The 14,936-nt window shown below is 38.6% G+C and overlaps 1 protein-coding gene across 2 annotated transcripts in view; it reads right to left on the bottom strand.

Annotated features, from left to right (window-relative positions):
* The window catches only part of Slc25a13 (solute carrier family 25 member 13), a 186,825-nt gene that overhangs the window by 57,448 nt on the left and 114,441 nt on the right, over positions 1–14,936 (bottom strand). For both annotated transcript variants that reach the window (XM_078040387.1, XM_021730709.3), the window contains 5 exons: positions 13,218–13,356; positions 12,387–12,480; positions 12,092–12,176; positions 8,613–8,697; positions 7,971–8,129 (listed from right to left, as the gene is read on the bottom strand). In XM_078040387.1, the coding sequence (XP_077896513.1) occupies positions 7,971–8,129; positions 8,613–8,697; positions 12,092–12,176; positions 12,387–12,480; positions 13,218–13,356 (562 nt within the window). The remainder of the gene's footprint in view (positions 1–7,970; positions 8,130–8,612; positions 8,698–12,091; positions 12,177–12,386; positions 12,481–13,217; positions 13,357–14,936) is intronic.

Here is a 14,936-nt window from a genome sequence, read left to right as displayed (position 1 = left end):
AGTGTGGTTAGTTTTCTAATCTTCTCTTTTTAGTTCAGCTCCATCAGCACATATGGCAATGCTTCCTTGGCAAACTCTACCAGAAGGCTGTTAATGCGAGAAAAGATTTACAGGGTACAGAATTAATATGGTATTTTGTCTTCAAATTTCATGGGTTAGAGATATAAATCATACTGTCCCTCCTGATTCCAGTCCCTTGAGCAGCCCAACGAGAGCTGAGGTGGAGGTGTGGGATCTAAGCCTACATCAGAAGCCTCCAACTTAAGCTTCCTTTAGTCTCCCAAAAGGAGAATCATGCAAGCAATGTGCTAGATTAGAAGGCTATCATACTATTTACCTAAGAACTTTTTTAGAAATTCTAGAATTTCAGAGTTGGAAGAAACTCTGAAAGAAACTAATAATGCTGGCCCAACTAAGGTCATTTATTTCCAGTGGCCCAGCAACAAAATCAACAGTTAGGGCTCTGGGTTAAAATCCTTGGTTTGTACTTCTTTCGTGATGAGTGATCTTGGCCAAGTTATTCTTTCAGTTCTGGGTTTCTCGTTGTTGAAACAAGGATGCTAATTACTATTCACTGACTTAATTTGATAAATACATGAAAAAAATGAATACAAAGAGCCAGATACTCTTTGTCACCGATTTTACATTGTCAAAAAAATTTAATGCTTCTTTCTCCATATCTTCTCGAGGCATATCCTTGATCCATTCCTTGTTTACAAGAGGCAGTTCAGTCTGAATAACATCCACAATCCAGAATTAGGTAAGGAGTAAATGCTATTCCTATGACATTATGCCTATACTTAGAAGAGCTGTCCCTAAGCAGCAAGGGCAGAGTCCAGGGCCCTCCTTTCTATAGGCAAAGATAATGAAGTAACACAGATGTAACAATACATCTTCAACTGTTTTGAAGTTAAAATAAAATCTTTAAGAACTTAAAAATTTCTCAACCTCTGCTGATAAGCAACTTTTTGCAGTGTAATTTCTACTTGCTAACAGGGGAGTCAAGTGGTTAAATGCATTGGTATGAAGCCCAGCCACTGGGTTTGAATTCTGACTCTCTTATGCTTTAGCTGTGTAAGTGTTGTCAAGATACCTCATCCTTTTGCTTCCACACCCGTGGAATGGGAACACTTACAGTATCACATCATCTTTACGGTGTACTTGTGCAGATGAAATGGGTTAATATAGACAAATCCCTCAGAACCGTGCCAAGCACACAGAAAGTTCTACAGAAATAGATTCTGTTGTGGCTTATTTTTAATCTTAATGTTATCATCATCACTACCATTTATTCTTCCTTTTCCTCCTTCAAGGAAACTGGAATCCAGGCAGGATAAGCAGGTTGCTCCAGGCCCACTCACTGACTATAGAAGCTCTCAGAATCATGTCCAGATCAATCACCAGTCCCCACAGTGGGCTCTAGGCCCCGTAATGAACTTACTGCTCCAACTTCCTTCTCTGTCCCAGAACGACATTTCTTTCAGCACAGACAGTTCCGAAATGTTCCTCTGGGCTCCCAGTTCATGCTGCCAGCTCCCTGCACTGACTGGGCCTTTCATACCACTAAAGGAGGGTGGCCCCGGGGTTGGCATTAACATCACACCTCCACATCATGAATATTAGGCTTTCTGGGAAAGTAGTGCTCAAAAGCCCGGTTGACAGTCCACGAACCACTGTAGCTGTCCAAAGCTGCTGTTCCAAAAGATCAAGCTGGATAAGACATGCAGAACCATGGGGCTGCTAACAGGGAAGAAACTCAAAAATAAGGCAATGCTACTATTGTTCAGACAAAAAAAAAAAAAAAAAGGATTTTGAGAAGCACCATGCCAGCCTTGAGAAAGGTAATGCAGAACACATGAAATGGGGTGGAAAGCATTCAGAGGCAACAACTGGAATTTGGTAGGAGAAATTATTCCACAAGACACCCCTGTTCCCATAGCTAAAGCCACAGCAGCACGCGGCCGTTATCTAGTTTCAACCTGGGGGTGACCCTTCCTATGTTAAATTCTTACCCTCCTGACCTCACTGTTGAGGCCACTACACTTGCCCCCCTTGCTTTCAACATCAGATTAACCTTCATTCTGGAGCTATCAGCGCCCAGTGAGCTCTGCCTTCCAGCTCTTATTCCTGCTCCTATTTCCATGCCCTTCTCTCCTCACTTGTTCAAGCATTCTTTCCTCTCTGCTCCTCCCATCTGTCTGTCTGCTTCTGACTAGTATTGCCCCGGGCATGAGGCACTTCCACCTTCCCAACCACACTATCCCCTTTCAAAGCCCTCATTACAGTCCAGCTCTCCACAGGCTCCTGGGCTGCTGCCCCGAGGTGGCTGGATAGTGGAGCTGGGGAAAGGGCAGGGGCCAAGGAAGCAATGAAGATTTCAATGCCTGCTTATCTGGGTTAAATGCTTTACTCAAAATTTTAGACACCATCTGTTTAACTAAGTTATGGCTCGGGATGCCTCTGGGAGACTGCTAAAAAAACATAAAAATGAATGATCCCGAGTACAGCCTAGAAAAAAATCAGTGACTTTAGGGGTTTTCCGGAAGTAAAGACCATTAGGAAGGATCACAAAGTCTCCTTCCGTTTTTCATCCCAGTTCCTGACAACTTTCAGGATGCTGCTTATCTTTTTGTCTATCTAAACTATGAAGTTTAATCTACTTCCTTTGTTTCAGTCTCAGTGAGGACAGTAGCTGGTTATATATGACCATTCCAGAGGCCTGAAATTAGTTCACTCTTTAATTTTTCCTTTTCCAGGGTATCTGGAAGGGTATGTTTCTGCCACCTTTCCCAGTTTTCTAAGCTCATCACTTTCCTCACAAGCCTCTAACAACTCTTCACACCCACCTCAGTTCTAGTTTCTGTCATCTTGGTCTCAGATAATAAGGTTGTGTGCTCACTACAGTTGGCTCCCTGTATATTCCTGGAGATATGGTAATCTAACGTAGGGATTGTCCAAGTCTTTTGCTCTATCTTGTTTGATTTCCCATAATCATTTTTTTTTTTTAGTTTAACACTCTTAACAGAATATATAGCAATTGGCTAAGAAAATAAAACTCAAACTAAACTATTTTATATTCATTAAAAAACTTTTGGTGGACAAGGGTGGACCCATGGCTCAGGACAGTTCGCAGTTTAGTCGTGGTTTGTTCCTTAATGCACGTGTTCTTAAATAATGTAATTCAGAGTCATGCAAACTTCATTTTATTTTAGTATTAGGATTTTTTAATCTATTTTTGCCCAAAAAATTTTTGCAAGGAGAAAGACTCTCACTAAGGGCCGCACAATTTGGATACTCCCTTCTATGGTACCATCAAACACAAGAAGAAATCTGGCATAAATTAGCTGCCTGACAAAACTTCCTTTCAGAATATACATAGATCAATGACTTCCTGATATATCACCACAACATCCTCTAGATGTCACCTTGAGAACATTCCAGGACGGAAGATGACTGCTTCATGCTACACAGACAACCTGAAATAAGACATATTTAAAACTTTGCAAACCTGGATCAGTGGACTCATTAATTTTTCCCCCCTTTTTTGGCCAATTACCTCAAAAGATTAAGTACTACTCCAAATTAAGTTTCATTCATCGAATGATCTAATTTCTCTTTCTGGAGAATTTTCTTTAGGGCTTCTTGCACCAATGGAAACATAAACCTTCCTCTAAGAAGTATTTCTGATGGGACCCTGATTTCTCTTGAATACGTCTTTTTCCCAAAGGTCCTCCCAAATCATTTTCTAATTTCTGAGGCTGCTCATCTCAGCACCAGAAGCATCTGAGACAGGAGAGTGCCCTAAAGTTCAAAAGCAGAAATTAGTTGTTTCTGGAAAGTTCAGAGCATTTAATCAATTGTTTCTCTTAAATATCCCTTGCTCTATAGTAGAGGCCAATGACTGGCTCATTGGTCATCCAGTTCATTCAGAACAAATGAGCTGTCAGGTAATTCATTAAGGCTCTGGAGGATTCACTGGGTCTGGAGTATGTCAGGTGTTATTTCCCTTCAGACAGACAAACTTAGCCTGGAGGTCATATTTTTAAAAATTACAAAAAACTTATGAAAACCAGTGTGTGTGTGTGTGTGTGTGTGTGTGTGTGTGTGTGTGTGTGTGTGTGTGTCTGTGTGTAAAGAAAGCAAGAAAGCAGTCTGCATTACTATAGAGCAAGTTCGTGGAGCCAGAATCAGAGAACTTCTAAGGAGATCTTTTCCAGAAACCAAAACTTACACAAAAAAATAAGAGTGTCCTAGAGACAAAGAAACAGAGACATGGAGAGTAAGAACTACCAGCTCACAAAGTTAAAATTTCTTCTGACCCTGAGGCAGTCTACTAAAGAAAGGCCATCACCAGCAGTCCCTAGAGCTACGTTCTGATCTCCTTGGGAGGAAGGGACAGGGATTCAAATGTGCTCTCTGATTACTGCAGGATAACTTCCGGGACTTTATGCAGATGTTGGCAGCTGCATGAGAAAGGAAAAAGCGAAACAGAGCATCCTGAAGCTAAAAGAATTATTTGAAAATAATCTTCATTCTAGTTCCACAGGGAAGACTTTTAAACACAAAAACAGCTTCCTGTATTCTTGGTATAAGAAAAAAGACTGTGACAGAGAAAGATAGTTATTAACCTTGTAATAAGAATACATGCTGCAAAGGCACCTTCATTCGGAGTCATTCACCAACTTTTTAAAAAGTATACACAAAGGTAATTTTAAAATAGGGGAGAGACCTCACTTATGCAACATTCTCAAATTATCCTATTCAGGGAATATGAGCAATTATATATGTCTTGATGGAGAAAAATTACATGTTATGTAAAATTTTAAAATATGAAAAAAATGCTCAATATTTTGAAACATGTTTATAAATTAGAAATGCACTCAGACATCTTCTCACATATTGCAAGGTAAAAGCATTAGTATAGTCAATTTATATTCTCGAATTTCAAATTTAACCATTTTCCTCTAGAATAATAAAATTTTTAAAACAATAAAATTACATTTAATGAGAAATGTACAAAGGATCACAGGCAAATATTTAAATCTTGACTGTGTATATAAAGGTTACAATACTAAGTAAGTCTCAGAAATACCTCAGGTCTTTTTTATTTCTATTATTTCTTTTAATAATGATAGTTTCCCCTAAGTATCTACATTTTCATCTGATCTCTCTCTTCCCCGGTGATAAGCATTTATAAACATGTAGTTACACACAATTAATGATTATGCGCAAGGAACTAAAGGGAATTAGTCCCTGATCAAGCAAGAAAAGAAAGAAGTCATTTTCATGGCAAGATTGTAAATCATTATTATTATTTTTAACCTGAACTGTCTATCATCTCTTTGCTCTCAAGATCCAAATTACAGATTGGAACTAAACAAGAGTTTTACAGTAAATGTTTGTCTGCTGGAAAAGAAAAGAACTCAGGACAAAATGAACATAGGTGACTCCCAGGGCTAATTTTCCAATATTCACACTCTATTTGTCATCTCGACAGATATATTTGGCCCTTGCCCTGAAGGTTCAGACACCCAAGCAGATAGATAAATGTCTATTTATAATCCTGGAATAGGGTGAAGAGCTGTCTCTTGGCTATTCCGAGTGGGCCTTATCTCTACCCAATATGCCAGCTCATTTTCCCTATGAGAAACTAACAGCGGTTGTTCCCATCTTCCACATGCAATAACTGAGCAGTCCCTAGAGATATAAACCACTTTCTAAGGCCCACCTTAGCTCAGCAATCGGTACTGAGGTGTGCTTTGAGCTCTTTTGACTATCAGGTGAAAAGGACAGGTCGCAGAAGAGAGATCTAGATATAATCAAGAATGAGAATCTGGTGGGGAGTACTCGAGAGTGATAACTGGCTAAATTATATTGTTATATCACATGCATGTACAAATATGTAACAACAGATCTCACCATTATGTACCACAATAATGCACCCATTAAAAAATGTAGGGATAAATAAGAATGAGGATCTGGCAGGTGTGGTCACAGAGAAGAGAGAGGGACTAAAAATTAAAAACAGTCTAGTCAACACAACAAATTGAAGACACTTAGTAGTGCTGGACAGGGTTCTCACAATTCCAAAGATACACTGACATTCAATCTAGCACATATAAAAGAAAACCCATGAAGTAGTTGGTGAAGCAATGCCAAGGCTCTGACCCTGTGCAGACTAGAGTTTCCAAGTTGTCCTTTCAAAAAAACCACCCACCTGAACAGTTAAGGTGGTCACTTCTGCCTAACTCACTGCAAAGCAAGCCCTGGGACATTAACCTTGTACTATGTAGGAGCCATTTCATTTGCAAGGTTGTTGTCATCAGGGAGAAAAAGTATTTCAAAAAGAAGGCAGTGACCCTACAGGGGTCATCATCAATCACCTGGGGTCAAAGACCTTCCAAATTGTAAAAAGAGGCAGGGGTAAGGGTAGAGGGCAGAGAGAAGATCAAAAGGCCTTTGATGAGGGTTATCTACCTATATATTAGGACCTGCAAAATGGAACTCCTCTGTAGTGGGAAACCTCCTAGCTTCTAAGGTGAGAGGGTTTTTGTTTTTTAACTTTGGTGCTTACTTTGGAGACTAGAGTCAGCAGATGGCAGAAGAGGCCTAGAGGCATGTTTTATATGGCTGCCAGTTTCATCATATGCCTCAGCAGAGCACTAGATACTATCTTCTTATAGAGCAAGCACTGGGAGGGGAAGGAGGGGAGAACTGCAGTTGGCCAAATGGCAAAGCAGTCGGTGGGAACTGCGTTGCAATTCTGCATTTTAGCTGACAGAAAGGCACTTCTTTCCTATTTGCAGAAGATGAGCATAAAAATGAAGTTGGGAAGTCAAGGTGTGTCTCCTTAGGCCAAGGCCAACAGGGAAGCAGGGGGTCTGTGGGTTCTTTCCATTTATAAGGAAATATTCTTTGTTTCTGTTACCATGTTTCACGGTTAGAGGAATAGGTCTTGGAGACATGATGGCCAGGCTACAATGGTGTGTGAATCAACTCCACTGGGTAGAGAGGGAGAAGGCAAGGAGCAAGTTTCACTCAGAAAGAGGCAGGAAAGGAGTGCTGCACTGAACCCTTGGTTATCTACTTGACAGACTTTAATGTAGTTTCACAGTCTCCCACCATCAATGGTAGGCACATTCCAAGACTTCTAGTGGACACTGAAACCCTGGATAGTCCAACCTATGTATGCTCTTCTCTCCTATATACACATACCTATGATAAAGTTTTAACTGATAAATTAGGCGAAGCAAAAGATTAACTACAATAGCTAATAAATAATTGTACGATATACTGTAAAGTTACACGACTGTAGTCTCTCAAGATATCTTAGTGTACCCTACCCACCTAAAGCTTCTTCTTGTGATGATGTGAGAAGACCAATGACTCAGAGATTATGGGAAAGGAGGTGATTTAGTGTAAAGCTATATATGACCTGAAAATCATACTTTGGTGTAAGAAAAGTGTGATATGTCATCACTGTACTTACACTACTGCTTAATTTACAACTTATAAATTGTCTACTTCTGGACTTTTTTTACTTGATATTTTCAGATCATGGTCAATTACAAGTAACTGAGACCCTGGATAAGGAACACTGTGGTATAATTCCAGAACATGAATCCTGAGCAGGCTTTGTCCTGATCCTAGAATAACTTTCCCTATTAGCTGGTGAGTGGAATACTTTAAGAATACAATGAGCCTTTTAAAAACTTGCTGAAGATGTTTATAAAAATAATTTATTATTTTAAGAAATATAACATACAACACAGCAATATAAATGGCTTTCAGATTCTGGGCTGTTTTGATTAGCCATGCCCTAGATGCCTCGAGCCTACTCCCATTAGCATGGATAATTGAGAATCTGCTGCATTTCCATTTTAGCACAGTCTCTCTGATTCATTTCAGGAACTGAGATGAGAAACCAAACCCTTATTTCACCTTTCAAGAATTTAGGGCATGGCACTAACCTCTATACAGGCCAAAGAAGCCTTCGTAGCGTAGTACTTTCTTAAAACAGTCAAAGCTGTTTTTATACATGAGCTCTCCCACAAAAGAGCCAGTTGATCGCTGGTTCTGCATTCGAGTTTTTACAAGATCAATAGGATACACGGCAGTGGCTCCAACAGCTAAAATTAAAGAACGACATCATTTTAGAGGGAAGTAGGGTCAGGTAGAGAAAAGAACAGACTAGGTGGACAAAATCAAACAAAAGGCTGAAAAAAATAAACAAATTCTGCATGTCCAGATTTTAAAACTTGTCCTTCTATACCCTTAATAAAGTGCTGTGGATTGTCACTCAAGTATCTCCTGATAAAAGATTGGCACAGTTTAAATTAAAAGCATATCACCACAGCCTAACTACATTACTAGCCTGTTTTTAGAAAGGTTGTGTGAAGACAAGTAAGACAAAAGTATCACTTATAAGACATTGCTCACATGAAGGTATGGAAAAGAGTTCCCTTTGCCCTGGTTCTACCTCATACGGATAGATAACTGGCCGGGGGGAACAACTAGGCAGGATTTGACCTGTAATAGCTCAAGGTGGTAAATCAGAGAAAAGATAAAAAGGAATAATAAAAGCAAAAATTATGTACTCATCCATAACTAACCTCCAGCAATAGAACCCAGACCAAACCTGTAGGCCGACTCTGCAACTTGGAGGAGGATTGGCCGGGCTGAATCACCTGAAGCTTTCTGCTTTGCATGCACAAGGCCCGGGGTACAGGCAGCAGGCAGACAGGGGAAAAGGATAGGAAAAAAAAAAAAACGAGCACATATTAAAGAATTACTCACTGGGTTCTCAATCCATGATATAACTAAAATGTCAAAGAGGAAAGCAGAGTTAGATTCCATGAGTTTTGATTAACAAAAAGGTTTTTTTGCTACTAATGTTTAAAATTCAATTTGAACAAAAAGCAATTATTACCAAGATAAAGTTGTGAACCTATTTTCAAATGTTCAAGTCTCATTAGTGATCAAAGAAATGCATACTTAAAAATACCAATCAAACCTCATTCTTCATTAATCAAATCAATCAGTTTTTTATTTGTAATTTTTGTTTTAAATGGCAATACCCAGACGGGCAAGAGATGGTAAAAATAGACCTTTTCAAAGTTACCATTAAACTAGGTATAAACTGAGGGAAACTGTGATAATATACATCCAAATATTTAAAATTTCCCTAACCCATGACCCTATAGTTCTGTTTTTAAAAAGTTAGGTTAGAAAATAATCAAGTAAATACAGATCAAGCTACAAGAATGTTAATAGAGTACTTTTCTTTAAAGAGCAAAAACTCTGGAAATATCCTAAGTCACTAGTAATAGAAGACTGTTTAAAATGTAACACTATAACTTTTTTTAAAGTACACCATTATGCGCTGGGGCTGTAGCTCAGTGGCAAAGTGCTTGCTTGGCATGTGTGAGGCACTGGGTTGGATCCTTAGCACCACATTTAAAAAAATAAATAAACGAATAAAATAAAGACATGCTGTCCGCCTACAACTGCAAAAAAAATATTTTTTAAAGTATGTCATTAAAAATTATATTGTCAAGGAATATCTAATATTGGCAAAAATGTTCATAATGCATCATGTAAGAAAACATACGCTGAAAAGAGCATGGTGGGTGGACGGGTATGTTTCATGATAATATTTTAAAAATAAATTTTAAGATTTTGCAATATAAAGTCATTTTTTTACATGTATCTAACATTTTGGTATCCCTACTATCTACTACCCAGAGATACTAAAAATATTTATGGTACCTATAACTAGGGGACCATATTACAGATAATTGTTACTTCTTCCTCCTTTTATCATTTTTCCTAAATTCATACTTCAGCTCAGCCAATTGTTCAGTTGCTGTTCTTTTGAGCTATTTTCTATAGTGTTTCTGAGGCCAAAATGTTTCAGAGTATTGCACTTCTCTGCCTGTATACATAAAATAGTAAATTTATGTCACACTGAGTTGTCAAATGAGGGTGACATACAGTCAGTGCTTAATAAATACCTGTTGAATGAATAAATACATTCAATAAGACTTGTTTTTCAAAGCCATGATAATTAAAATTAGTGAAGAATGAAAATAATCAGCAACCCCAGCAAGCAACCCACTGAATTTTAGTTGCTGTCAATGCAACACAATTCTAATACAATTAGATTATTTGGAATCTCCTTCAAAGTCACTTAACTGAAAATAGCTTTACATAGAAATATGCATCTGTAAGAATGAAAAGCATTTTTTGCAAATTCCATGGTTGATTCCAACTCTATCCCTGAAAAGATGGAGATCAATAGTACCTTCATTTTGACAGACATATCCAAAAGAGAAGCACTATTTTATTTACATAGATAAAAATATGCAACACTTAGAAATGTCCTGGCATCAAAATAATGAGTGAAAATACTCTGAAAATAATGAGGGGGAGTAACCCACCATTATCACTAATTATTCATCTAAAAGACAAATGAAATCCCAGACTTTCATTAAACTTTCCAGAAACTAAAAATGTAGTGTATTCTAAAATGATATAAGAAAGCTCCTTCTTTGCTCCTCCGTGTAGGACAAATGTTCCAAGGGCTGCATGGTGCTGGACTGGCACATCTGCCCACAGGTGGATGACCTCCCTGGCTTGAATTTGTAAGGCCCAGTGGGATTCATACAGTAAAAAGCACACTGTATGCCAGGCAAGGCTACTGTGAATTGCTAGAAACCTCTAAGCAGCAGCCAATCATTTCCTGCTGTAAATCTCATCAAACTAGCCTAACCCTTTCATGGCCGGTATCAACAAGCACCCCCTTATAAACTCTCAAAAGCTGCAAAGGGCATAAAGGGAAAATGGTGGGCTACCGCTACCAGCTAGAGATCAGAGAGATCTTAAAAAAAAAAAAAAATGTCTCTGCTTTTCTTAATCCCCACATTTCTACATAGCTGGTGGCATAGAGATGAAGAGATAATCATCTCATGAGCAGTGTTTAAAATCAAAGGGAGGGAGCGCAACGTTGCTTCCACCTCTGCACGTGATTATACAGTTCTTTCTCCTGCACTGAGGGAAAGCGGCTTCCTCTTTTAACCACAGCCAGCTGGTTTTCCAGAGGTGCCTCACTAGGATTTACTGAGCACACACCCACTACTTTGACTTACATGCTGCACACAAAACTCGCCGCTGCCTTTGGGTGGGAAGGAGCTAAAAGGAGGGGGTCCTGGCTCCAGGCCTGACAGTCCTAAAAATGTAGCCCGCATCAACCCATTGTGGTCAAACTGGCGTCTTAGTACAGACCCAGAGCTCCAAGCCAAAAACGGTTAAGTCTCACAGGATTCAGAGATGGCTTTGCCTTAAAGGAGGTATTTTTCTAAAAACGACGCTCTGTCTGTGAGTGGATTTATTTTACAAACGCCAAGCAAGCACAACACCCGCTATGAGGCTTTTCTTCTCTAAGCCTGATCTATAGAGAGTCGAGTAAGAGTTAAATGAGGAGGTCCTGTCTTAAGTTTCTGACTCCCACAACTTTAAGAGATTGGTTTCTGTTAACCATAAAATAAAATTTAGCATTCCTAAAATTGTTTCCACATAACTTATGAATCCTTTCACAGAGAAAATAGGTCTAAAAGCCTTCAAACTACAACTCCAGACTAAACAAAATTATCTCATTTTGATATTCAGAAAAACGGAAGGCATGGCAGTTAGACAATGCGCTGACGGGGTCCCTCTGTGCAGAGCAAAGATGGCTTTCATTTAGCAACACACAGCTGCGACAGGGACTGTGACACCAACCCACTGCATGTTCCTCTCATCCCTCAATGTGAGATTTAGGGAAGAAGAAAAGATCTATGTGTTTACCAAGTGTGTAGCTACCAGTGCAGTGAGGAAATCACCCCATCTTTGAAAAAAATAAACAGAGGCCAAAGTGTGTTCATTGTCAGAAGGTTTCTAAGTAACTTTTCTGCCTTCTGAAATTGTCTGCATTGGGCGGGGTGGGGGAGGTAAAATGGAAAAATGTTAAGTCAGGTACCAATGCCAGAAAGGCAAGTGAGTGAAAAGGAGCTAGGGGAAACACCAGCATGCACATCTGTCCCTCTTCACTCACCTGCCTCTGGGCCTCAGCCAACTTGAAGGGCAGAGTTCCCTCTTCCAGGGGAGCAATCCGCTCGATGTCGGCTAAGGTCATACGTCTAGAGGGAACAGCACAAGCAACAATAAAAATATTGATTTATTACATTTTCATTATGGAATTCTACAGTGTTCCTTCTATCATTTTCCATATTTCAGTGTTGCCTTTCATTTGGCTTCTTTCTCTCCCAAATGCTGCCCTCCCCCTACTCCTACCTCCTAACATTCTTTTATTAAGCTAATTAAAAAAAAAAAAAAAAAAGCCAACTTACCCCCTTGGCTCATATAAATCTGCTAACTGAAACAAGATGTCAACCTCCATGGGTGTAACCTGACCAAATTTCTGAGCTGCCAGAACAAACTCTTCTGTATGGAAAAAAATAAAAGGGAAAAGATTCAAGAAGGAATAGCACTACATTCAGCATTAACTCAAGGCACTGGAATGGGTGGACATCACAGAACTTTATTACAGTCACAGAATTCAAGTCAATCCAAATAGGGCAAGAATTTTTGTAGTTCTTTCCTGCACTTGGAAAGAGTATGAAGAATACTTTCTCCAACATTTACTTTAAAAACATGGTGCCATCTGAAGGCTTTGAATAAATGACACAGGATATTATTCAAATTACAAGTCAAGGAAAATGAGAAAGCGAATATTAACTTCATTTGCATCGGTCTGGTCCCAAGAAGTTATATTAACAAAGCTGTGGAATTCTTATGGGAAGCCTCTGTTTTAGAAAAATCCCAATAAAATGCTGATAAGATCTTCTTCAAGTTTATAGATCAACTTACAGTGTCACCAATACAAGTTTGTGGAATTCCTCATTCACTTCTGAAGAACAGTCCTTTAGAGGCAACCAATATAGCTCAAGTTCTAACAAAATTTGAAAATATTTAAGAAATTGTTTTTCTCAAAGGCTGTCTTTATTTGGTAAAGATTATTTTGTTTGCTTTTGTTTGATCAAAAGATAGAGGACACACATGTGCCATATGGTTAATATGTGAGAATGGAGTGAGAAATCTGTAACTGCGTTGCCTTCTTCACTCTAATAACAAGTCCTCAAGATGCTTCCAGGCAAAAATTCAGATACATTCTCACTCACCCTTAGTCACCTCTACATCTTTCCTGTTGCCCGCCAGAGTGCTGTAGATCTTTCTAATGAGTTCCATGTTGTTAAGAAGCGAATTAAATCCATTAAAATAGGAGAAACTAACTTGATGAGATGTGGTACCTCCAGCAGCCTCAGTAAGTTGAAAATAAGAGAGAAGAAAAACAAAAGATTTGTAAGTGAGGAAGATTCAGAAGTACATAGTATAGAATTAACCAAGATTGAGTGTATAAAAACAAATGATCACATGCATTTTTCTTTCACATTAAAAAAAAGCCATAAATGATTTTTAGAAGTAACTGCAACTAATCATGACCAGAACCTGGTACATTCCATGTACAACTCTTAGAAAACTAAATAAATACATGTGTAAGATCATAACAATGGAACCAGCAATAATTTACAGAGTTCAAATTTCAATTGGAAATGTTTTATAAGTTGGTTTATTTCATCTAATGAGCAAATATTATACAAATGCACACATTTATGTGCTTACACATGCAAAACTGTATTATATCAACATAAACATACTATGGAAAGTGATCAATCTAACATTAAAATCAAGATTTGTCACATTACTTACAACCAGTAATAAATCATCATTTAAGTACAGACTTCAAATTGGTGGGATCTCTAACAAACAAGCATATCATGATAAAATTACGGGATGTCATGTGCTTGAATGGGGGTTAATACTCATTAGAATTCTGATAATCAGAGTTCTTAAGAAAGCATATTTCTTCACACGGGACAAAGGAAATAGAAAGCATGTCCATTATGAATGGAACTTCAGTGTGGGGTTTCAAATTCTATCTTTTCCTAACAAGGCAAAATGTTTTTATTAGGAAAGTACTTCTTTATAAGGTAACAACCACATAAATCTCCACTTAGTAATCATTTAAATAGCTGACATGAGCATTTAGTATGGAAAAGGAGGTGGTGGTGGTGGTGGGGATGGGGGATGGGGGTGGAGTAGATTAACACAGTGCCAGAGTGGAAAAGCCTTGTCTGAAGGCCCTGTCTCCAGAATGAAACATTGGGAAGAGGGAAACTGAATGGTTCCTGAACACCTGCCCTGAGTAAATTGTGAAAACAATGAAAGTCTTTTGCCCAAGATTGGCAAAAGGAAAGCTACCATTGGAAGTGGTCCCCAAATCTGAGTTATCATAAGAACCATCTAGAATTTGTACCAGTTAGAGTCTAAGACCTCATTACCTAGAGATGGTAAAATACAGGCCTAAAAGAAACCTACAATCTTTATTTTCAATAACTATCCCTTTTGATTCTGATGCTCCATGAACCACCACCATGATGCTTAGGAACCCACTATTGAACGGTGCCTGTGATGTCAGGACAACAGCTGGATACCCTCTGGGATGATACAGATGGCAGGGTTCTGCCTGCCACATGTGCCATCATAGCCTCAACACATGAACACTGGATGAACAAGCAAATCTAAGGTCTAGAGTTTCTGCTCTGCCCACTATTCCAACAAACAATAAATGCATGCACCATTTTTTCCCTTTAGATAAGAAAAAAGATCAGCGTTTGACATAACTCAAAATAAAAAGTGAAATTAACACAAGATCACAAGCTGATTTTTCCTTTTTTCTTTAACAGGTTAATATAGTCAGGTTTCCATATACATGAGTTCCATATCCATGGATTTGACCACTCCCAAACTGAAAAGATTTGGGGAAATTTACATCTGTA

This window comes from Ictidomys tridecemlineatus, chromosome 2 (genome assembly GCF_052094955.1).
Source record: "Ictidomys tridecemlineatus isolate mIctTri1 chromosome 2, mIctTri1.hap1, whole genome shotgun sequence".
NCBI lineage: Eukaryota > Metazoa > Chordata > Mammalia > Rodentia > Sciuridae > Ictidomys > Ictidomys tridecemlineatus.
This window is presented reverse-complemented; position numbering and strand designations above follow the sequence as displayed.